General features: G+C 35.4%; 1 protein-coding gene across 1 annotated transcript; it reads left to right on the top strand.

Moving 5' to 3' along the window:
* Window positions 1–324: 324 nt before the first annotated feature.
* On the top strand, window positions 325–22796 carry bchs (WD repeat and FYVE domain containing 3 bchs). The gene is made up of 55 exons (XM_018542558.1): window positions 325–430; window positions 514–674; window positions 1199–1315; window positions 1789–1950; window positions 2031–2284; window positions 2377–2480; window positions 2599–2761; window positions 3139–3457; window positions 3794–4028; window positions 4108–4571; window positions 7475–7720; window positions 7796–7954; window positions 8038–8230; window positions 8306–8492; window positions 8568–8749; window positions 8824–9175; window positions 9326–9447; window positions 9513–9796; window positions 9866–10132; window positions 10225–10515; window positions 10591–10961; window positions 11052–11341; window positions 11851–12066; window positions 12134–12306; window positions 12366–12594; window positions 12664–12800; window positions 12896–13079; window positions 13170–13441; window positions 13550–13779; window positions 13862–14029; window positions 14110–14318; window positions 14448–14623; window positions 14801–14949; window positions 15028–15226; window positions 15425–15788; window positions 15871–16075; window positions 16174–16594; window positions 17017–17226; window positions 17393–17581; window positions 17682–17975; window positions 18058–18293; window positions 18367–18622; window positions 18711–18922; window positions 18987–19119; window positions 19185–19338; window positions 19416–19650; window positions 19735–19958; window positions 20040–20293; window positions 20555–20782; window positions 20864–21055; window positions 21152–21320; window positions 21384–21630; window positions 21728–21982; window positions 22265–22462; window positions 22546–22796. Exons 1-55 carry the CDS (start codon window positions 331–333, stop codon window positions 22661–22663), a joined length of 12159 nt encoding a protein of 4052 aa, XP_018398060.1. The 5' UTR covers window positions 325–330; the 3' UTR covers window positions 22664–22796.
* Window positions 22797–24575: the final 1779 nt, after the last annotated feature.

Here is a 24575-nt window from a genome sequence, read left to right as displayed (position 1 = left end):
TATACATTGTGAAGTTGTGTATACATTTGAACGTAGAACACAGGTCGTGCGCAACCTGAATTTGTCATGCCACGATGTACGAATTCGTATGAAGATTGACGCTTTGACAAACGCCGCTGGATCTCGCCGACAATTAAATTTCTCGAGTATGTTCATGGCTATACTCGCTTTGGTTATCTTTTATCGCAAATGCATTTTAACATTTATCGTATCTTCCTTCAATCTCACAAATGGATAACGTAATCGAACGTAATCTACATATTTTCCGTCTCTGCTACTAGTGTGACTTTTGTATGCATGTACGGTTTTTAGGCACTTCTGGAGGGTAGAATGTCAGAATCGGAGATAACGCTCGAAGAGGAACATTCTGTGGACCTGTTCTCGGATGTGGAATCGTCGCAGAGCACGAATAACGTAGCCAATTCGGACTGTAAGAGTCTACCCGCGCGTTCTCTGTTTATTGTATTGCGTTTTCGCGTCGCTTTCGATTAATACCCAAACGTTTGACTCCAGCGAGTTCCATGTCAATTTGCGTCAACGAACCTGAGCCTTCGGATGACGTACCTGAGTGGAAGGGCATGAGTATGGATGAGATACGCAAGGGCCTTGGCGTTTACGATTATCGGGAACACCCACCGATCGTCATCTCTCCTCATCATACAGTATTATTCATGGTATATATTACATGTGTGTGAATAGAACAATGATATATTATTATCAAATTTTTTAAGGCTGATATATCCAAATTAAACAAATAAAGTTAATTTGTAAAGCAATGATAACTTAATTTAAACGACCAAGAGATGAGTAAATTAATGTTAAAATAATTATAGATGATTACATATCCACAATTATCATAATAGAATTCGATAAAAATTTGTTTCGTTGAGTGGCCTCTCATTGTCACTTTATTTATATTTAAAATTTATTTAGTATGTAAGACTGCGTAATACTATTTTATTATTTGTTTCTTTTAAGCTATGAACAGAGGAATACTCTGTGTGTAAACCAAAATTTATTATGTATTTTATTACATAGAATATATTTTAATTATTTTAAAATATAATTTGCTCGTTTTGTTTTCGTTTGTTTAAATGTCAAAGATAATATATCTAAGTTATCATTTTTATACATAAGTTGCTGTGCATACTTGTTAGATATCTATTATACTATTGTGACATACTTTTTTGTAATTTAGTTACCATTGCATTCACATGGACCACCAAAGCCGTATCCGACACATCAAACAGACAAATGGAGCCAGGGTTATGTACGAATGCCACATTCTGTGCATAGTTTGTATCCAATAGAACAGGTATGTATTGTCAAATAAATAGAATGTTCGTAACACCTACAATCTTGAGATGATGGATTTTCTGAATTTGAAAATTAATTTTCTCAGAAAATATTGAGAACAACTATTATTTATCATTTTAAATTTGTAATATTATATGTTTTCTTAATTAAGTTTTAAATTCTTTTAAAGTAAACTTTATCCGAGTATGTGTGTGTTAATTAGCTGATTTCATAATTTATTTGCCTTCCCAGAAAAGGCTTTTTTTAATAGCATACAACTATAAAATATCTAAATATATTTATATTAAAGGATTTTAAATTGTTTGAAGAGAGAATCTGTCATCGAAATAAAGACTGCAAGATGCTTAGTCTATAAAGAAAATTGATATTAATTAATGTAAATGTATTAAGATTAATGCCTTTTAATATTGAATCCTGATATTTCGCATAGTATAAAGTAATTGTTGATATTAATTAAACTTTATATTTTAGAGAAGTGGAAATCGCTGCTGCCGAAATAGATGGGAGATGATTCAGGAAGCTTTGCTGAGGAGTATTCTTTCTAGCCAACAATTAGAAGAGGCTATACTTTCGTACAATCAAATATATGCACAGCGCTGGAATTTTGCAGCGCTCCATTATTTTTTCTCAGAGGTATATCTTTTCTCTAAGGTACACCGTACTTGGGTTGTACTCTTCAAAAATTCTGATTAACGAGAGAATTCTCGACGCAGGTCATGGACTCGGAAGAAACAACGATGTTCTTTGAAGTATTGATGCCAAAATTAGTTCAACTGGCCTTGCAACTTCCCGTGCTGTTAACTGGTGCGGTGCCTCTGTTGAAACGACATAGCAACGGCTCCATCAGTTTAAGTCAATTACAAGTAGCTTCTTTACTGGCGAATGCATTTTTTTGTACATTTCCTAGACGCAATTCCAATAATCCGCAATCGGAATACGCAATGTATCCTTATATTAATTTTAATAGGTAAGACTAGAAATTATTTAGATTATTTATTTAAAATTTCATTAGAACAAATATATTTATTTATTATTTATCATGTATTGTATATTTTTTAGATTGTTCGCTGCCTATAATGAAAAACATAGTGCGAGTCGATGCGAGTCGGTGATGGAAAAGATTAAATGTCTTCTCCATTACTTCAGGAGAGTAACAACTAAAGGTGAGCATATATATACCATAATTATAAATTCTTTTTCATAGATATGCAATTTATCGATGATTTATCGATAAACGGATGTAATGTAGAACTTGAATCACATTATAATTTTTACATAGAGCAGCACCTGAAGGTATAATAACAATTGAACGACGTTACATTCCGTTGGAAAACTGTCCAAGGTGGAATTTGCAAGAACAAAAATTACCACCATTACACATAACGAGTAAAGGGACCATCGAAAGCGAAGGAGCTGGACTGCTTCAAGTGGACTTTGCAAATAAGTGAGTCTATTATACAATTCTAGTTGGAACGAGTTAGGTTGAAAAATTTATTAATAATGAGTATTGTTTGAGATTTTTGTAAAAAAAATTATAAAGCAAATAAACAACGTGAAAAAAAGAGAAAAGTAAAGAGATTCTTAAGATTATTACTAATATTTTCCATCATTTACTAATTTTTTATATTTTTTTATATTATGATTATTTGAATTAAAACCATTTTTACATTACTGGCTCTTTGCCTTTATTATATAATATATATACATATATATATATATACACCCTGTATATATATATATATATGTATATTGCTTTATACTTAAAGAGTCTTATAATTATATTATTACTTATTTTCTTTTTCGTGTGTATTTCGTAAATAGATATGTGGGTGGAGGTGTGCTGGGCTTAGGCTGTGTGCAGGAAGAAATACGGTTCGTTATATGTCCAGAACTTATGGTCACTATGTTGGTTACGGAGGAATTAGATGATACGGAGGCGCTTATCGTTAGCGGTATCGAGCGGTATAGTAAATACGAAGGGTATAGCAACACTTTTAAATGGAAAGGAGATTTTGTTGACGAGACACCGAGGGATATTAGTGGTAGACGTATGACGTCAATCGTCGCTATTGATGCCCTTTACTTCAGGCAATCCTCTTTGCAGTTCAATACGGATAACATAAAACGTGAGCTCAACAAGGTTTGTAATCTCGATATAAATATCGTCATAACTAAAATAAATCTGTATAAAAATTTATGAAATTTATTCAAGTTCCTAAATTATCGGAAACGTAAAGTTGCAACCTTGTTTATAAATATTTTTGTCAATTTTAGATAAATTATAATTTTTATATATCTACTAGATTATTAGACTTTTAAAAATATTTCCTTAATTATTTCATCGTGTTCGAGATTTTTCTCAAAACTCAAAAACTATTAATTGCCGATTGTAAAAACTTGCTGTTTATTTTTCAATATTATACTGATATATACTATTATTGCCTCTCTAATTTTAACACCAGTACATTTTCCGTAGGCTTATGTTGGATTTGTCGGATCTGATATCTATAAGAACAATCTATCCGCCATCGCAACAGGAAACTGGGGATGCGGTGCATTTCGCGGAAATCCAAAGTTAAAAGTTTTGATACAGTTGATGGCTGCTGCAGTTGCAGGCCGATCGATGGTCTACTTTACTTTCGGAGACACGAAGTTACGAGACGATGTAGCAGCGATGTATGCACATTTAGTTCATCACGATATTGATATAGGTATTCATATTTAAAAATTATAATCTTTATAATAATCATTTACATATTAATTAAATTAATTTGTTTTATTAACTTCTAGCGCGACTTTACTCAATGCTATCGGAGTATCGTCGAGAATCAGCATCGAACGCTCATTCGGATTTTTATTGTTTCTTGTACAACAAAAGTAGGATGAAACCGTTGAATAAATATTTCCCGGCAAAGATTGAAAATTCTTCAGTGAAGATTTCTACCGAAGGTTTAAAGGAGACGCTATTTAAAGGAAATAAAACCGCGACTTTATCAAATAAAGACGATAATAAGCGGTATCTTTACTCGACAACTAAGGAGAAGGAAATGGCGGAGGAGGAAAAGATAATGAATTGGTTAACAAATTGCGAGGACGATAGTAACGACGATAATAAGCCCGATATCAAGGATATATACTATGAGAAAACCGAAAATAATTCAAGAGAAGCAGATAGGAAAAAAAACGGCGGTTTACAAAGCAGTCATTTTGCAGATAACACTGCCGATGGAGAGAACACACAAATGGAAGAGAAGGTATCAAATAAACTAGATAACAATGTAAATTCCTCGAATTCGAAAGAGCCGGATATTTCAAGTCTCATCGACAATCAAGACATTTCGAGGAAAATGAAACCCGAACTATCGACAAAATCCACGAAGTTAAGTGACAGCGAATCTATCAAGATTTCGAAAGAGTCCGCTCCGGAATCGTATAAACAAAAATCATTTCCGAAAAAGAGTGGCCAACGGAAGATCTCGGATTTCTTCCAGCGAATATCGTGAATGCTATACAAGCGTTTTGAAGCTTACCAATTAGCTGTCGCGCCCTCTGTTTGTAATTATAAACATTCTGTATAATCTGTATAATCTTAAACAAAGTACAATGTGCAAAAGTTACAAAGTACAATGTAAATAAAATTCTGTATAAGATGTGGTTATTCAAGCACCTCTTTCTCGTTTTATATTTAATATCTTATACTTTGTTTTAAAAAGCAAATATGCAGTTGTATGAAATGTAACCAGAAAATTAAAAATTAATATTGTTGACATTCCTACAAGTGTCTTATAACTTCCGGTATACAAAATGTATCAATCTAAATACTTAATAATATATAAATATACTATATATTAATAATTATTATTTTTAATCAATAATTCTTAAACTATCTGCTGATAATTCGCAACATCAAACTCTGAGAGTATATTACAGTTCTTCAACCGAGATAAAAATTATAGAAGTGATCAAATATATTAGAATATTTATAACTTTATCGATCGACATCTAAATTTGCTCCATTTATAATTTTCATTTTGTCTCAAGATCCATAATAAGCACTCCAGTCATCACTCGGCAAAGTCCTTTTAAAAATCGACCTTTAAAAACCCCCCGCTCGGGAGACCAGCGAGTCACGTGGCCGCTTATCGACGTATCGCGTTGGGCCGTGCGAACTGTCAAACGCGAAGATGGCTGCTGTCACTGAAATATTAAAGTCTCCCGCCGAACCGAGAATCGACAGGACTTGCCGACAGAAAATGTAGAATTTCTCGGATCGGAGGCGCGTCCCAGGTAACACCCGATCGCGCGGCCGCAATCGGCGACGCGGGCACACCGCACGCGTATCAACAACGCGATCGCTCCGCGGTGACGTTCGTGGGCGGTTTCGTTTCGCCACGACGTGCACGCTAGTTACGCGTGTGTATGTGCGTCACCACATGCGTGAGCGTGTCTGTGCATGTAAGATCTTCAGTCTGACGTTTCGAGCGAGCGTCGAGCGGGCGGGCGGACGGACGGACGGACGTAAATATTGAGCCGGATGCTCGGCGGACGGCGATGCCGCTGATCTGTGTGCGTTGACCGCCGATCCGGATCGGCCGTGCCGCACGCTCTCAACCTGACGCCGCGGAGACCCGCCGATGCCGAGGTCGTCGTTCGTTACGCGTGGAGCCGTGCCATTTTCGTCGAGTCGCTCCATGCTGCCCGCGACGTCGGCACGACGGGCGCACGAGCGTGCCCGCTGACGGCCGCGCGGTTACGCCGTCATGCATTACTCCTGCACGACGCGTTTCTCGCTCTTACGTGCGCCCCTCGCCTGCGATCACCTGAGTTATTAAATCGTGATTCAACGTATGTTTCTAAAACTGTCAAGTCTGTGTAATACGTGTGCGCCTGTATGTGTGTGTGTGTGTGTGTGTATGTGTGTGTGTTTCATTTTGCGTCGTTCCTCTTGAGCACGTTGACATTTTCGTCAATTCGTTAAAATAGCACATTCTCGTATCGATCAGTTTTCTATTGATTGCTATTGACCAGCTACGAGTAGAAAGTCGAATTAGCATGGATCTTTTTTTTATATTTTATTCCTGGACTTTTTAAGAGTATTTTTGAACTCTTTTTTTTTTTTCATACGTGCCAAATTAATAATGAAAGATTGTACTCCGATTTATTATTATTTCCAGCCCTGCGAACTGGAGCGTCTGATGTTGTTTGAATGACAGCTCCGTGAAAGTCCTTTTATATAACGATACCACAGATCTTTCCTGTGTCGCAGCTGGAAAACATTGCACTTTGAAATAACTGGCTCCGTTCCAAAATTCATTGCACATAACATGAACTATATAGATTTTCAAGGCTGTGACAGTGAATCTTGGAACACAAATCGTTGAAAACAAGCGCACAGATAAGGAGACATTTTAGGTTTTCTTCTTTTTCTTTCAGCAAATCTTAAGTATGAACATAATGCGCAAATTACGAGGGGGTACCAGCGTCGGAGGCATGGGCTCGAGTGGTACCGGTGGCTTGGACGACTGTGCCGGTGGTACGAATCCTCAGCACACAGCTTTAGGGCTTATGCACCTCAAGAAACTGTTCTCCGAATACACCCACCCGCCGCATCCCCTCTCAGACACTGAACGTGATGATAAATTATACAACATGTTGCCGTTATTTTGCAAGGTAGAACATAAAGAGTGTGAATTCTTTAATGGTGAATGCAGTCACTCGAGCTACCCTGGATTATGCTGCACATTAAAGACTGTTTTATATAAAGTATCAAAGTGGCATAATCAATTTTGACAAAGAAATAACATATATATTCTGTTAAATAATGACACAAAGTCTCTTTCTTTTTTTTTTTAAAGAATAGTTTGAACTGGTGCAATAAGTTGAAGTGAAACAAACTATATTTGTTCATATCGTTTGATATTTTGATGATTTAAAATGTTTAATTTTCATATTTAATTCTACTAATTTCATAATAGCTTTTAGCATGCGCTAATCCAGTGTAAGTGACCGACAACATTCCATTCCTGTATAAAGCAGTATGTCGAAGTGTTTTCTTTTCTTCGGTATTAGAACGGATCTTTTACTTTAGAAAGATGTTTTTATATTTTTGTATCGTCATCGTCGTAATTGCAAAGGTTTGTCCATCTCGTGCTGCTAGGTATTTGGGTCTAGTCCATCGGGAGACATGAACGAAAAGTTTTGGGACATTTTGGCATTTACGCAACAAGTATCAAGACTGATGGTATCCGAGATTAGGAGGAGAGCGAGCAACCAGAGCACCGAGACTGCGAGTTGTGCCATCGTGAAGTTTCTGGAGATCGAGAATAGCGAGGAGTCGAGCAATGGCTGGATGTTGCTGTCCGCGTTGAATCTGTTGGCAGCGGGTGATACGTCTTTGATACAAGTGAATTGGATTTCTTTGATTAATTATACATTTCTGGAGGCAAATTTTTTGTCTGCAATGTTAAATTCCTTCTAGGCCATGACCGCTGCCTCGGTTCCATCAACTTTGGTGAAATGTTTATATCTGTTCTTTGATCTGCCTGAGATGAATGAAGAGGATGCCGATATTACAGATACAAATAGCGAATTTACTCCTAGAGAGCGTAGAATACTGTTACAAAAAATATTCGTTCAGGTGACAATTTTTAAAAATAATAGTTTGAAATTTTTTCAGGAAGGGTTAACTTTATCCGCGAGAATAACTTTGTTCATTTACAGTTATTGGTGAGATTATGTAGCCACCCTTATCCTGCAGAGGAACTCGCTCGTAAAGACGATCTTACTTTATTGTTCTCAGCAATAACCAGTTGGTGTCCACAGTACAATATTATGTGGCGTAAAAGTGCCGCCGAAGTCTTGATGACGCTATCTCGACATGGTCTTACACAGAACGTAGTAGCCTATATTCATAGTAAGTTTAACTCTATATTGTGTACCTATATTAGTTCAAGATCAAATCTACTTGACATATTGATTCATCTTATAGATAAAGGATGCATAGCACTCTGTATCGATAATATGCAACGTGTACCTGAGCTGGCACCATTAGAAGTTGTAGAAATGTTCGTAACAGTGTTCTGTTTTCTAAAAGATTCCAGTGAGGTTTCTCAGACATTGTTAGATGACTTTCGTGCTTGTCAAGGCTATATCTTTCTATCAGAATTTCTGTTAAAGTAAGTAAATGTCAACTATGAAATTCGATAGCTGTTTGTAATGATACAACAAGAGAAATATTTTTCTATGTATAGACATGCACCGTCAAGATTAGAACAAGATAGTAGAGCGGAAGCACAAGACGCTATCCGAAATTTGGTACTAATGTTAGCATCTTTAACAATGTGCGGTCATACAGAATTAAAACCAAGTCAAGCTAGTATGGGATCTTTGTTTCAAATGCTTGGGTTTACTTTGCCACAACCAAGTAACAGAGGTACAACTTTATGAATAAAATATTTACGAAATAAAGTAGTGAATATATTTTATACAATTTTATTACTCCCACAGGAGGAAGCGTCCGAAATATTCAAGCATTCCAAGTATTGCAATCTGTATTCGTGAAATCTAATTCACCACTTCTGTGTTGCACTATATTGGACGCGATATCTAGCGTATATCACAGCGATAATGCAAATTATTTTATTCTCGAGGGACAGAATACTCTGTCCCAGTTTGCAGAGAAAATCCATTTGAAGAATCCGGAGATACAAGAAAAATTCTTTCAACTGTTGGAGTTTATTGTTTTCCAACTTAATTTTGTTCCGTGTAAAGAACTTATATCTCTTTCCATTTTATTGAAAACGAACAATTCAATCTCTTGCAGTATTATGTGTATGGAAACTCTTCTCAATATACTCAGGTAATATATTATATATTAGATATGACTTGAAAAGCTTTATTGAAATACATTAAAACACAACATAGGTAATAAGTTAAAGATAACTTAGAAAATTTTATTGGAAAATATTAAAATAATATGCGATGTTTTAAATAAAATCGCTTGTTTCAGACACAATACTATATTTAAAGATGTTTATAGAGAAGTTGGTATGTTAGAAATTTTTGTGACTTGTCTTCATCGGTATGCAACATTACTTAAGGATAAGCAAGCTGCAATTGATCAAGGATCAGGTAAAGATATGGTTATACAATACATAAGTTTGCATGCGAATTCTGATAATTTAACATGGTTTCAGAATACACAATATGCCCCGAGGATGAACGGTTGGGTGCCTTAGTAATGGAGGCTTTAACAACATTATTAGCGAGTAATGTTCAAAATGCGAATGTCTTTAGAGAATGCGGAGGCGCGCGTTGCGCTCATAATTTAGTGCCCTATGTAGATTGTCGGTATCAAGCACTTGGTATTGTGAGAGAATTGATACTCAGTGCAGGTGGTGACGATGACATGGCGACATTATTAGGAGTTATGCATTCAGCGCCTCCTAATGCCTTGATTTTAAAGACGCATATACTAAAGGTGAATTTAATATTTCTCTATTAATCTCATCGATTTTGTAAAATTATTAACAATATGGTTATTTTTCAGTCTCTGTTAGCCTGTTTGCGCGAGTCGCATAGGACTAGAACGGTATTCCGAAAAGTTGGGGGTTTTGTTTACGTGATGTCAGTTTTGGTATCTCTCGAGAGTCAATTAGGCCCGCAAAGGTCGGAGAAGAGCGAACCTTGCAATGATATCATACAAAGAACTATGCAAGACGAGAGCCAATTACTAACATTGTTACATGTAGTATTTCATACTATAAGTACAGCTATGCGATTTGAGCCAGCAAATGCAAAATTTTTCCATCACGAGGTACAGATTTGAAACATATTGTGATAATTATGTTATTAATTATATTAATAGTCTGCTATTTTTATTGTATAAAAATAATATCGATTTTATAGATTTGCCAATCGAGTCTGTGCGATACTTTACGTCTCCTTGGATGTTTCTCGACGCTGACAAAAATCACTGAGATGGATATGATACCAACTATGAATTATCATAATATGTTAATATCATTATTTACTGGAAGTATATTAGAACCGGTATTTCCAGATAGTATGCCAAAGACATTAGGATATGCGTGCTTATTGTTGCGATTGCTTTACGACGTGGCGCTAGATTCCTTTGACAAACCAAATTTAGCTAACGTAGGGATAAGATCCCCAAGTCACAAGCAAAATAACATGGAGGTATACCTTTTTTTATCAGAGTATCGCCAATGTTTTGTCTTTCAAAAATGGTAACTATGGCTTTGTGTATTTCAGCAAAAGTCATTTGACTCTCCCGGAAGCGGCAAGAGATGTATTATAAATTCCTTAAATCTAAGTCCACCTGCACCTGAACCAATTGTAGTTCATCCTGGTATAGTAGTGGGAATGCTTCACTTACTCCCGTCTATATCCGAATCATCCAATCCACAAATGGCACTAGCCTTACAATTGTACGTGGCGGAGATCATCAAGAGTTTAGTACGATCAGAAAGAAATCAGCAAGTGATGTGTGAAGCTGGTATGGTTGGTGAATTGCTATCAGTAGGTAGAATTGCTTTGCAAGACGAAACGCATCCGCTTCATCAACCTCTTCAGTACATCATAGAGAGACTCGCTGCACAATCACTTGAACCGAGAGATCTAAGGTAAGATCGAGATATGTATATAAAGAAGAGGACAATTAAAGGGATATATTCGAATTGGTATCATACGTATTCATAAATTAATCCTTTTAGAGAATTCCTACGTTTGGGCGATCCATTATGTTGCGTTTCACTGGACAATATTGAGCCGAACAAGTTTAGAGGTGGACCAGTTCCTTTGACGCGGATTAAGACATTAGTGTCAATGACGACGCCCAAGGATTTCAGAGCTCACGGTTCGTGCACCTTACCACCTTTCGTAGAGTTGGACATGAGTGCCGAGGGATTTGCGTGTTTGTATCTACCAAGTGTCGCCCCACAAAGTACCACACCTCCTACAGTTGTCTCTGCCGACAATAGTGTATTGGGAGGAATTGGATCAGGTAAAGGACGTATTGTAATCGTATTGAATTTATTTCTATTATGTTATAGTAGATTATGTTAAAATATGTGTACAGAAAAAAATTAGTGTATAATAGTTATTTCTGTTAATATTAAAAGTATTGACGTTTCTTAATAAAAGGGCCAAGTAAAAAAATTATTATGAAAATAAAGGAATAAAACACAAAATATTTCATTAGTATATAAGACATAATTATTTACAAGTAAAAAATTTTAGAATTTTATCTTTTATCAAGATTATGACTTTTTCCTATCTTTTATCAAGGTAAGATTAAATTAAAAAATCTTATTTTTTTCTTAAGAAATATAATATATATATTATTCTAAAATATTAATCTAAAATCTAAATAATAAAACGATCAACCACAAGCGCTTCGTTCTAGTGTTACATCTAAGTATAATAAAGATATAATGACAATGAAAAAGTAGTTAATTTAATAATTTTAAAAATATATAATGATTGACATCATATACAAAAAAATTATTTTAGGCGATAGATTATTTCCACCACAGACCGGCTTAACATACAGCACATGGATATGTGTTGACAAGTTTAGTGATCCCAGAACTGATCCCCATTGTGTAAGATTACTCACCTTGGTACGCATCTCGCAATCAGCGAGAGATTTAATTTGTTTAACTGCAATTCTTAGCGCTAGAGATAAGGCTATCATCGTTTCTACTCAAGAAACACCCATTCCGCAAAGTGAGTATATTTAATTAAATTGCGTCATTAAATTCAAATGACGTAATGCAAATTAATGTGCATATAGATACAGGTGAATGGGAACCCGAAGGAACGGGTGAATGTGGTGCTAGAGTTTGGTGTCCCGATTTACTTCGCGAAGGACAATGGCATCATATAGCTATTGTGCTAAACCGCGCAGTTCTGAAAAACTCTAGCTTCTCATTATACTTGGATGGTCAACATATCCATAGTCAAAAGGTAATTAGCATTAAAACAAAGTAATTTCTAGATCACATATACAACGTATCTATTTTTAGCTTCATTATATTACACAAGTTCCTGGAGGTGGGGCAGCCAATTTAACTGTTGCTTCTCCGGTTTATGGTTATATCGGTACACCACCCTGTTGGCGTCGATATTCTAGATTGACTTGGAAACAAGGACCGTGTCATTTGGTGGAAGAAGTGTTTAATTCTCAGAACATTGCTACTTTATTTAGATTGGGGCCACATTATATGGGAAGCTTGCAAGCACCGCAATTGAGTGGTACTGACATATATATGTACATATATAACTAATCTTTAAAATAGATATTAACAGTATACATTATTACAGGTCCTGAATCTCTAGCACCTCTTGTGGCTGAAGAAAAGGTTGTGTTTGGATTGAATGCAAAAGCCATGTCGCAATTAACGCTAGCTAAAATAAGAAAAGTTTACAGCCGAGCGGATAATAAGTCAATCGCCAAACAAGTATGGATAACTTAACCTTACCTAAATTAAAAGAAAAAAAAGATATGAAAATTTAAATTAAATGACATGCATTTAAATCTGATTATTTTGTATAGCTTGGTATGTCATCTCATGAGAATGCTACACCTATCAGAGTTCTCCATAATTCCGCGGGACATCTTAGTGGTCCAGCTAGAGCATTAGGTGGTGTAGTTGTCGGTTATCTTGGCGTTCGTGTATTTAGTCCTAAACCAGTAGCTACTATGATCGACAATGTAGGAGGATGTTCAGTGTTATTAGGTACGATTGAAAATTAAAAGGCGAGCGATGCTTAATCCGATATTGTGATAACGAAACGAGACTAAGAGTCATCTTAAATCTGTTTAAAAGGTTTAATAGCTATGGCCCAAGATGTAGAATCTTTATATGCAGCTGTAAAGGCACTAGTATGCGTAGTGAGATCTAACCAAGCGGCCCAACAAGAGATGGATCGCAGAAGGGGATATCAGACTCTAGCTATGTTGTTAAGAAGAAAATGTCCTCTCCTAAACAGCCATATATTGCACTTAACGTTCAGTCTCGTAGGAACAGTCGATAGTGGCAGAGAAACTAGTGCAATTCCTAATGTTACAGCGTTTCAGGATCTCTTATGTGATTTGCAAGTAAGTTTTAAAAAAAAGTACACAATTTTAATGCACAGACTTATCGAATCTGACAAGCAAGTGTGAATTTAAACACATTGATTTAATTAATTCATTTTTCAAATTTAGGTATGGCACGAAGCACCTGCAGAATTGCTTAGATCTCTTCTTCAACACTTGTATGAGCTAATAGCGGAATCCAGTGAAAAGCGAACTAACTTGCGATTAATGAGAGATTTACAATTAGTACATAAACTATTGCATATCTTAAGCGAAGTAAAGCTAGATAGCACTAGACAGATTCTTCTGTCACTTCTTAGTAAATTATTAAGTCAACCACGACAAGCTGATCTATTATGGTAAACACCTTTTTCGTTTACATTTACATAATTGTATTATATTAATTTTATACATTATGACTCTTATATGTCTTTTATTCAGGTTTGGACAATTCATTGTGGCTACGTTACCGCTGTGTCCCGAAAAACATCTAATCCTTAGAGAAGGTGAAGGAATTAAGGATGGGGAAGGAGAGAGTATACTTTTACGTAATCGTTGTTTACAGCATTTATATTGGTTGTTGTTTAATGAATCCAAGGTTAATGTAAAGTAAGAAATTGTGCTAATATTTTTTATTATTAGTATGCCGAATATATTATGATGATATAAATGCAATTTTGCTTTTACAGTATGTGTGAAGAAGTAGCTAAAGTTTTGGGCCTAGATTGGGTGCTACTGTTCCTCCAGTCTGGTCTTCATAGTACTACTGTTGTCTGGGGGTTACGTATACTCGTAGCGATATGTTCCGTGCAATCGATTCTGCAAAAATTCAAAGAGGGCACGAGCAATGGTGGTTGGTTACGGCATACCGATCACAATAAGATGGCACTAGCACTTGGTATGTAATAGCAATGATTTTGTACCTATCGCTTACATAAACGCTTCAATAAATATCTTTTTTACATAGTTGTAGTAGTCTATAGTTGTAGTAAAAAATAATACAACATAATTATAACATGCGTAACAGGTTGCCATCAACAAATGTCAACTGGTGAAATTAAACCATCCGGGCTTCATGTACCAGGATTTCAGCATCTGGGCTGGTTGCTTCCGCAACATATCGATCTTGTTCCAGAACTTTATTTTCTCTTCATCGCTCTCATGATGGGACAGCCTGTAAAATTATTACCTACTGATTCAAAAGTAAAAACATAATTAATTACATCTTTATATTAAGTGTATCTATCTAAATGTACTTTCGCGAAGTTTCAAGTCTAATCATGAGATAATTTAGTTGCTTTTTAATCTCAATTTTGCTGCTTTATTAGCGTTTAATATAGAAAATAACAACACTAACTACGTATTACAATTATGTGGCAGCTCGATTTGGATAACGTTTGGAATTTTATGTTTGGAGTCCCGGCAAATCACACACTATCATCTTTTGCTAGTAGAATTAATCTATGTCCTGAAGCAATGGTCACATTATTAGCTATGGTGCGGACTATGTTGAACAGTCACTCGAACAAGTAAGTTATTTCATGAACTATTAATCTATTGTAGTTCAACAATATTTGTATCGTATTAACGAATCATTTTTTCAACAGCCCGGAAATATTACCAGAGTGGTTAAACAACTATCCCGTGACAATAATACAATTCCTGTCCTTCCTTTATTGCAATTTCTCCGACTTCAAGCAAGTCTTTATGTCCGCGGAAGTTTTGGGTGCCTTAGCTGGGACCTTGTTTCCGAAACCCGCGAGTTCTAGCCAGGATAGTAGCGGTGCCAGTACTCCAGCCGATGAGGTAATTACGCTAATTCAGTGTCTTTTTCTAAGACGAGAAACATATTTAGTTCTCGAAGTTTAAAGAATTGAATATTATCACGATTATCTATGGTATTTTTAAAAGGTTTACTATATGAATTTGTAAAATTCTAAAATATTTGTGTTTTGTAGATATTTTATTAAAGATATTAATTTTAATATCGGATAATTATTGCAGCAAGAACCAGTATTAGTAAGATCACCGTCGAAAGACGTTGGGCTGACAAAGCACCCGGCGCAGAAGTTCGTAATGGAGTTTTTTAAAGTCATCGTTGTTGACTCACTTTCATTGCCAGTTACGGCGAAATCGCCGGCAATAGATCTTGTCCTTGAGGCATGGCCGGAACATGCATCAACGGGACAGCAAATGCTTTATCAAACAGAGGTATTGTCTATATTAATGGAACCTTTGATACATTTGATAAAGAAACAGAGAGCTGATAAGGAAACGATGTTACCTGTCGTTCCTGGTGGATCGGCTAATAATATAACTAATAATGTTTGCTACGTGGCAGCCAGAATAGTTGACAAATTGTGGCAAGGTAATAATTTATTTTATGTGCGCGTTGATAAAATTGAATAAAATTAATAGAAAACGTTATTACATGTCTTCTCAAATATCAGGCACTTTGACAAAAAACCCACATGAAGTATTCGATTTCATCGTAAAACTAATTGAGGAAGCAAAGGGGCGACCCGGTGCTGTCAGTATGGAAGGTCTTCATCACTGCCTAAATAGGACAATTTTATTCTTACTGTCACGTGCGACCGATTCTATTGCCGATCAAATGATGGTATTAGGGGCATTACATAAGATTACTGATAATAGGTATGTGCAATTTGTAGAAAGCTATGTATTTATATACATAATATGTATATATTTTTGTCAAAAGAGAAAAATTAAATAATGTTACAATTTTCTTGTAGATTATTAGTATTCGGTGCTGGCAATCACGAATTAGAATTTATCGGCTGTTTAACGTACTGCCTGTTACAATTAACGGCTGACATAAAGATTATGTTGGACACTAATATGAAAACTACGTGGCACGTTAACCCGCAAGTAGAATCCAGCGATGACAGATTGATGTCTCACCAAGGGCACAACTTAATGGCTGGAGCGGCAACAAGAGTCTGGGAGGAGTTGTATGTATGCAAAAAGCCCGCGATAGAAGAAGTTTTTAAAGTAACTTTATCAACGCCTGTGGCTAATGAGCGGGCACCAGAATTGCCAGTTGTAAGAGAACAAGTTCACGAAGCTGCGTCAAAGCTTTGGCTGAATTATGTAGTTTCGGAAAGAAGAGCTTCGTATAGAGTTCCCTGGGAACTCCACAATCAAATCCAGTCGGTATGTTGAAGTTTTTTCTCTATATATGCGTGCGTGCTCGCACTAATCATTCAATTATTAAAAGTAAATAAAATTATTAAATTTTAATTCTATATTTTATTACATTTAATATTATATTATATCTCTCTTATATTTATATTATTCCTTCAGTGCCACTCTACTGTTTTTATCACATATATCTACTATACGGGTATTATGTAAAAATATCATATAAAAATAAATATTTTTCTTCATATAAAAATATTAAGATCAAATATTAAAGGAAATATAACAGTAATAATTAGAAAAATATATGTATCTTTATTAATAAAAAGTTATACCTTATAAAATGGAAGAAATCTCGGGGCCATAATAAAATTAGCACCAAAGAATTATATGTAATATTTAGGCAAGTCGTACACGCGTATATAAAAAAATTACAGAAAATCCAAAAGGTGACAGGAGGATTGACAAGATTAGCTAGTCGAACAAAAGTGCGAAAAGAGGAATCTGTGCGCGTAAGGCTTAGATTACATCAGAATACTGTTGCTCAATGGACGGAGCAACATGTCGCATTAGTTAGGGAATTGGCTGCAGTACGGCGTTTACAGCATCAACAGACCAATCTGCACACTCAACGTTACGTATATCAAGTAAGAAATTTTATTTAAGAACTCTACTTAATTTTATTATTTTTTTTCGAGCAACGTAAAGTCGATATTTACCTAAACTTGTACAAGAGAAATACATTCTGCATTAATAAAGAACTAAATAAGTGAATAAAACAATATACTGAAAATGCTTTTAATTCATCTGTAGGAATGGTTGCAAACCGAAACGGAATTAACTAGAGAACGCGGTCTTTGGGGACCTCCGACGCCCACTATACTGGACAAATGGATGTTGGATATGACCGAAGGACCATGTAGAATGCGAAAGAAGATGATGAAGAATGAACTCTTCTATATACATTATCCATATCGGCCTGAATTAGAGCATCCTGATAATGTATGTTTTTACGATGATAAGTCTTAGAAGAATTCAAAACTTAAATATAAGTATCTATACGTATTCACGATCATAACGCATTGATCTATTGACTGTTTAGAAACAGTTAAAGTACAAAGTAGCAACAAGCATGGATAGTAAGGATTATTATCTGAAGCAGCTTGGCAATTCGTCGGGAATGTTTGAACGTGAACGAGACCCCGTTATAGATGATACACCGTTAAACGTTAATGAAACTTCTACCGAGAGTGAGCCACCGATGGTTCCTTGCACGTTGGAACGTCATGCTAGCGAACCAGACGAAGCGCCCGAGGATAATGAACAAGAAGAAGAAAATAACCAAACTGTTCCAGACAATCAAACGTTGATACGTCTACTCGAGGAACATGAAAAGGTCGTTATATACTCGATGTCTATGAAATTGCCGTACTGCAATCAGAACGTTCTTTTTTTCAATCTTCCTGTTCACATTTCAGATAAGTCACATGTTTAGATGCGCGCGAATACAGGGTTTGGATACGACTGAGGGTCTCCTATTGTTTGGAAAAGAACATTTCTATGTAATCGACGGATTCACATTGTTGAAATCTAGAGAGATAAGAGATATAGAGAGTTTGCCAGACGCGTACGAACCGATTTTACCGTCGCCGGGATCTCCCAGAAGATCCAGAGCGATGAGACAATGTTCCAAGTTTAATTACGAAGACATAAGGTAAGCTAGAGACAAGATTGTTTGTTTTGCATAACACTTGAATAGTTTAAAATATGGAATTTGTTATTCACAGGGAAGTACATAAGAGACGATACTTATTACAACCTATGGCGTTAGAAGTATTCAGTGGAGACGGTAGAAACTATTTGTTAGCATTTCCGCGAAAAGTAAGGAACAAAGTTTATCAAAGGTTCATGACATTCGCTACTGCGATCGCCGACAGCGCTCAGCAATCCGTAGCTGGGCAGAGGCGAACGGCGAATGTCGAACAGGCCACCGGCTTGCTGTCGAATCTTATAGGGGAAACTTCGGTTACTCAAAGATGGGTGGTTAGTAGTTAAAATTATGTAAAACAAATAGGATAAATGATGGAGTTTGTACTCCTTATTAAGTAGAGAAATTTTCTTTCATGTACAGAGAGGAGAAATCTCTAACTTCCAATACCTGATGCATCTCAATACTCTAGCGGGTCGTAGTTACAACGATCTTATGCAATATCCGATTTTCCCATGGATCTTAGCCGATTATGACAGCGAAGAACTCGATCTCACAGACTCATCGACATTCAGAGATTTTAGCAAACCTATGGGCGCGCAAAGTCCCGAACGATTGTTGCAATTTAAGAAAAGGTATAGAAAATATAGTGACATATACATCGCGAATATGTTTTTAAAATAATTATTCTTTTTGCAGATATAAAGAATGGGATGATCCACACGGAGAAACTCCCCCTTATCATTATGGCACGCATTATTCTTCAGCAATGATAGTATGTTCCTATTTGGTGAGAATGGAACCATTCACACAACACTTTCTCAGATTACAGGTTTGTATATGTCGAAAATATTTTCATTTTCAATCTACACGTGTACTAATTGTAATTTTTTGCAGGGTGGACATTTTGATTTAGCGGACAGAATGTTCAATAGCGTAAAAGAAGCATGGCTGTCCGCTTCTAAACATAACATGGCCGACGTGAAAGAACTTATTCCGGAATTTTTTTACCTCCCGGAATTCCTAGTCAATTCAAATCATTTTGATTTAGGTAAATATCTAATTGAACGATTCATTATATCAATTTCTTCGCGCGTAATGATTTCATGTATGATATTTTCCCTACAGGCTCTAAGCAAAGCGGTGTTCAACTCGGTGATATCGTTCTTCCACCTTGGGCGAAGCAGGATCCTCGTGAATTTATCCGTGTACACAGACTCGCGTTGGAGTGTGACTATGTGTCACAGCATCTCCATCAGTGGATCGATCTAATATTTGGATGCAAGCAAAACGGTCCGGCAGCTGTCGAAGCTGTTAATGTATTCCATCATCTGTTTTACGAAGGCAACGTAGATATCTATAAGTCAGTTTACATAATTAATTCCATTCATTTGCTATTCTCAAGCTCGCTTAGAATAAGTTTTCTAATTCCGTCTCGATTATATAGCATCGATGATCCGCTGAAAAAGAACGCTACTATCGGCTTCATCAATAATTTCGGTCAGATACCTAAGCAATTATTCAAGAAGCCACATCCGGCGAAGAAAATGACGCAGAGAACCAGTGTTATAGATCCTGGGCCCATCACCCCTGGACTGAGCATTACCACGTCTGACAAATTGTTCTTCCACAATCTCGATAATTTAAAACCGTCGCTGCAACCCATTAAAGGTTCATATTTTTCTAATCGATATTCTCCATTAATAACTCCACACATTTTTAAATATTTAATTTATTTCTTCTCTTTCACAGAATTAAAGGGTCCCGTTGGACAGATATTGCACGTCGACAAAGCTGTGTTAGCGGTGGAACAAAACAAGACGCTCATCCCACCCTCTTATAATAAGTACGTAGCATGGGGATTCGCCGATCATTCTCTCAGAATAGGGAACTACGACAGCGACAAGGCGATTTTTGTCGGTGAAGCTATGATGCAAAGTAGCGGGGAAATAGTGGCGTGCGTTTGTCCGTCTTCCAAATTGATAGTTACTGCTGGCACCAGCTCCGTAAGTCTCTCGTCTATAGGAAAGAGTGGATAGTTGTGAGATAGCTTCAAATAACAATCTCTTTTTATGAAAGAAAGGAAAGACGTGTTATCGTTTTTCAAACAAAAACTAAACATGGTAAAAAAATATAGACATCGTATTTCGTTTTAACATTTCAGTACAGTTATTCAAGAAACGATTTAGGATTGATTTGAAAAAAATTACTTGAAGTTATCCTTTCCTACGTTATTTTATTCTAATATTAAATAGACATGTTTATAGGTCGTCACTGTTTGGGAATACGCCAAGCGGCAACTCTCCATAAAACAGTGCCTGTACGGACATACCGATGCAGTCACGTGTTTATCATCTAGTCCTGCATATAATGTTATCGTGTCTGGATCGCGAGATGGTACGGCGATTATATGGGATTTATCTCGATGTCTGTTCGTACGTCAGCTTAGGGGCCACGCAGGGCCAGTGGCTGCAGTAGCAATAAATGAATTAACGGTATTCACATTAATATAAAGATGTAATGTATACAAGTGTATGTACATAGTAAAACGTTATATAAAAAAAATACATTTACAGGGAGACATAGCTACATGTGCAGCTACATGGTTACACGTGTGGAGTATCAATGGAGAAGAATTGGCGAGCGTTAATACATGCGTTGGTCGCGCTGATAGAATGCAACAAATATTATGCGTCGCTTTCAGTCAGACTCACGAATGGGACTCTCAAAATGTTATTATGACTGGCTCCACTGATGGTGTTGCTCGTGTAAGATATAACGTTTCTATTTTTCTAAAATTTGAATAAAATTTAACGAAAAATATATATTCGCTAATATTCTGACTGATGTAATTTTTTTTACAGATGTGGTCGATGGATTACGTGCAAGTACCTGCGGAGGAAGAAAAGCCAGAAGAAGTAATAACTGCCAAAGAAAAGAACGAGAAACAAAACACGGAAGGCAACCAAACTGAAACGAAAAAGAGAGTTCAGGAATTAGTTAAACAAATGAGTATATCTGCTGAGGGATCAGGTAAGTAATATCGCATATGTATCAATGAATACAGTTGTAATAGACTTTTATCTTTGTTTCAAGGTGCACTTATGAAAAGTGGCTCTGAAAGTAGTCTCTCTGAAACGGAAAACACTAAAGAAGCTTCCAGGCTTCACGAAGAAAAGGAGGAATGTTCCGATAATGAATCTAGTAATGGTTTAAGTAATAAACCTTCACCTCAGAATAATCATGCGTCACTGGTTGTGTTGCGTAGGAAAAGTCGCGGAAATCCGATGTTCAGAAAAAGCGAAGGTGGCGGACGTGCCGATAGCGAAGGCACACAAACCAGGTAATACAGTTGGTTTATATAATATAATTCAATTTATAGTCATAAGTCGGAGATCCTATTATAATATCGTGGGATATTCTTTTATTATATTTTACAGCGAGTCCGTTAGTAATCCCGGTGATTCCGAAGGGGCCTTGAGGGCTAGTAAAAGTGATACTAGTTTGACCGATAGTTTCGTTATGGTTACCGAAGCTGACACAAAACCGCGAAAGATCAACCCGCAAAATATTCTGCGGGATGGTTTCAAGTGGCAGAGACAATTGGTATTTCGCAGTAAATTAACAATGCATACTGCCTATGATCGTAAAGATAATGCAGAACCAGCATCTATCACAGCCCTAGCAGTATCAAGGTATTTGTGAAGAGTATATAATATTTTGTTGAAATTATATTGACAAATTTTCTCATGATAAAATAAAAAATAGTAAATTTGCTAAATTTACTTATTAGAGAGAGAGTTTGAAATTTTCTTCTCAATAAATATAAAAAATGAGCATAATTAAAATAAAAATTTATGTATTAGTTGCAATATATTATTTGCTTTTATATGCGATTATATGAAAATATAAAATTTAATTATTTATAAGATAATTTTAGATATATTAAAACACATATGTTGTGTTTTGATTTGTAGGGATCATAGAACAGTCTATGTGGGTGACACTCGTGGTAGAGTATTTTCATGGAGCGTGTGCGAACAACCTGGACGTACAGTCGCTGATCATTGGCTGAAAGATGAGGGAGCGGACTCTTGCGCTGGTTGCGGCGTCAGGTTCAATCTATACGAAAGAAGACACCATTGCCGCAACTGTGGGCAAGTATTCTGTTCAAGGTAAGTCTTGGGGATTGTAACTACTTCAAGAAAATTGTCCTAAGTTGCTTTGCATATTTAGTCGAATCAATTATTTCACACAGATGCAGCCGATTCGAGTCCAAAATATCCAGGCTCGGTATCCTAAAGCCGGTTAGAGTCTGTCAGGGCTGTTATTCGTCATTACGGTCTCAGAGTAATTCTACTGAGAGTAACACTTAATGTGACAGTATACACACATGAAGTCTTATCTTATATAAATCGTTAAATTATATTGAAAACTTAGCGGGTTGTAAATATTTCAGTGTACCTATTAATTTTTCGGTTGAAATTTTATACGCGAACAAAAGACACAAGGGCGTTTTGTTCTCTGTCGAGTGCGAACTGAACGCGCGATCTGTTATATTGTATTTTTTTTATAGATGAGTTTTATTGCAGTTATGATTTTATTCGTATTTATGTAAAAATTGTTGCATTTTTATTCTTTCCGATAACATTTCTATTATTAATCGACTTTATTGAAACAACAACAAGGTATAATTATTACAGATGTTAAATGCTAGGCTGCATTCCTTGTCGATTGTTTCAAATTACGGATAGAATATTATTAAATTGCGAAACAGAGAGAAAGAGAGAGAAATTTTAATATTTATAAGATGCATTATGTATTATACCTATCTAACATATACTTCCTTTTATTGACAGGACTGTGTAAAACGTTACACATACTAATTTTTTATTCTCTCTCTACTCTTATGTTTAAAAAGAAATCAATTTGTATTATAAATTAAGTTGTAAATTATATGTTACCCTAAAGATTTGCATCAAGGGGTAAGATGTACTTTCCAAATTTTCTTAATTAAAATTCTTATATATATTTATACATATTCAAGTCGCAAAATGGTAACAATACATTATATCTAATTAATCTATTGTGTAATATTGTATCTTGATTATCAATATATCGTATATTATATATAAAATCAAGTATATGCCGCGGTATATAATCTGTGATTTTATTTTTTCTCTATCTTTATTTACTAATTCTCTAATAATAAATATTAATCTATGTTATTATATCGATATTTTATAGCCTTGGTTATTAATTTTATAATTTCGTATTTTGATAAATAATAAAGATTTTAATGCTAAATTATATTAAAAAATAGTTACAATTTTAATTTATTTAATATAATTTATTTTTTAATTTTGTTTGTTTAATTATTTACTTATTTTATGTATTTTTTTCATTCGTATCATGTTTTTATTTTATCTTTATATATAATATATTTTATAATTTTTAAAGGGAATTGGAAAGTATCTCTTTATGATAGAATCGTATAACTATTTGTTTCATCATACATTGTATACGTTTGATTTTTCTATCGCGCATACAATATATACAATCGCTATTTAAAAATTGTATTACAATTAAAAAAAAACATATATTACTGCAATGTACTCCCGATCTTTTATCCAAAGATATAGAAATCATAACTTTGTAATAGACAATACCGTATCTATGTAACATGTTATTAATTATAAGACACCTAAACAAAACCATAGATAAAAATAATAAACAAATAGGTAAAGTCCACCAGCTAATATCATTAGCAGCGATATAAATGTGAAATACAAATGATTGTGGGTTACAAATTAATGTGCCATGATCCTTATATACGTGGAACTAATTGTGGGATTAATTTCCAAAGTGAATTTTAGAGTCTCTATGTATGAGAAATTTATAAAGTTCACTACATATTCAACGGTTATAAATATGGATACTTTCTAAGAATTATTTAAGTTTCTTGCGAAGAACAGGAATAACGCGAGATATTTGAACAGTTTTACAAATTTCAAGATCGATTTTACGATCACAATTGCGAAATTTATATTACCAACCAACTCTATTTGTATTCTCTAATAATATGTACATCTCCACTTCCGTAAAAGCACAAATTTTATAGAAGACAAAAAGGGAAGGAAGTTAATAATACAATCACAAACTGTAGGCGAATATATTTCGATTTTTTTTTCATGCTGCTGTACATTGACACGCAAACCGAGGTGTTGTAAGCACAACATTGTCGAATATTCTTCGAATGTAAGAAAGACTAGAAAGTCGAAATAGACT

The sequence above is a fragment of the Cyphomyrmex costatus genome, unplaced genomic scaffold (genome assembly GCF_001594065.2).
Source record: "Cyphomyrmex costatus isolate MS0001 unplaced genomic scaffold, Ccosl1.0 scaffold333, whole genome shotgun sequence".
NCBI classification, from domain to species: domain Eukaryota; kingdom Metazoa; phylum Arthropoda; class Insecta; order Hymenoptera; family Formicidae; genus Cyphomyrmex; species Cyphomyrmex costatus.
This window is presented reverse-complemented; position numbering and strand designations above follow the sequence as displayed.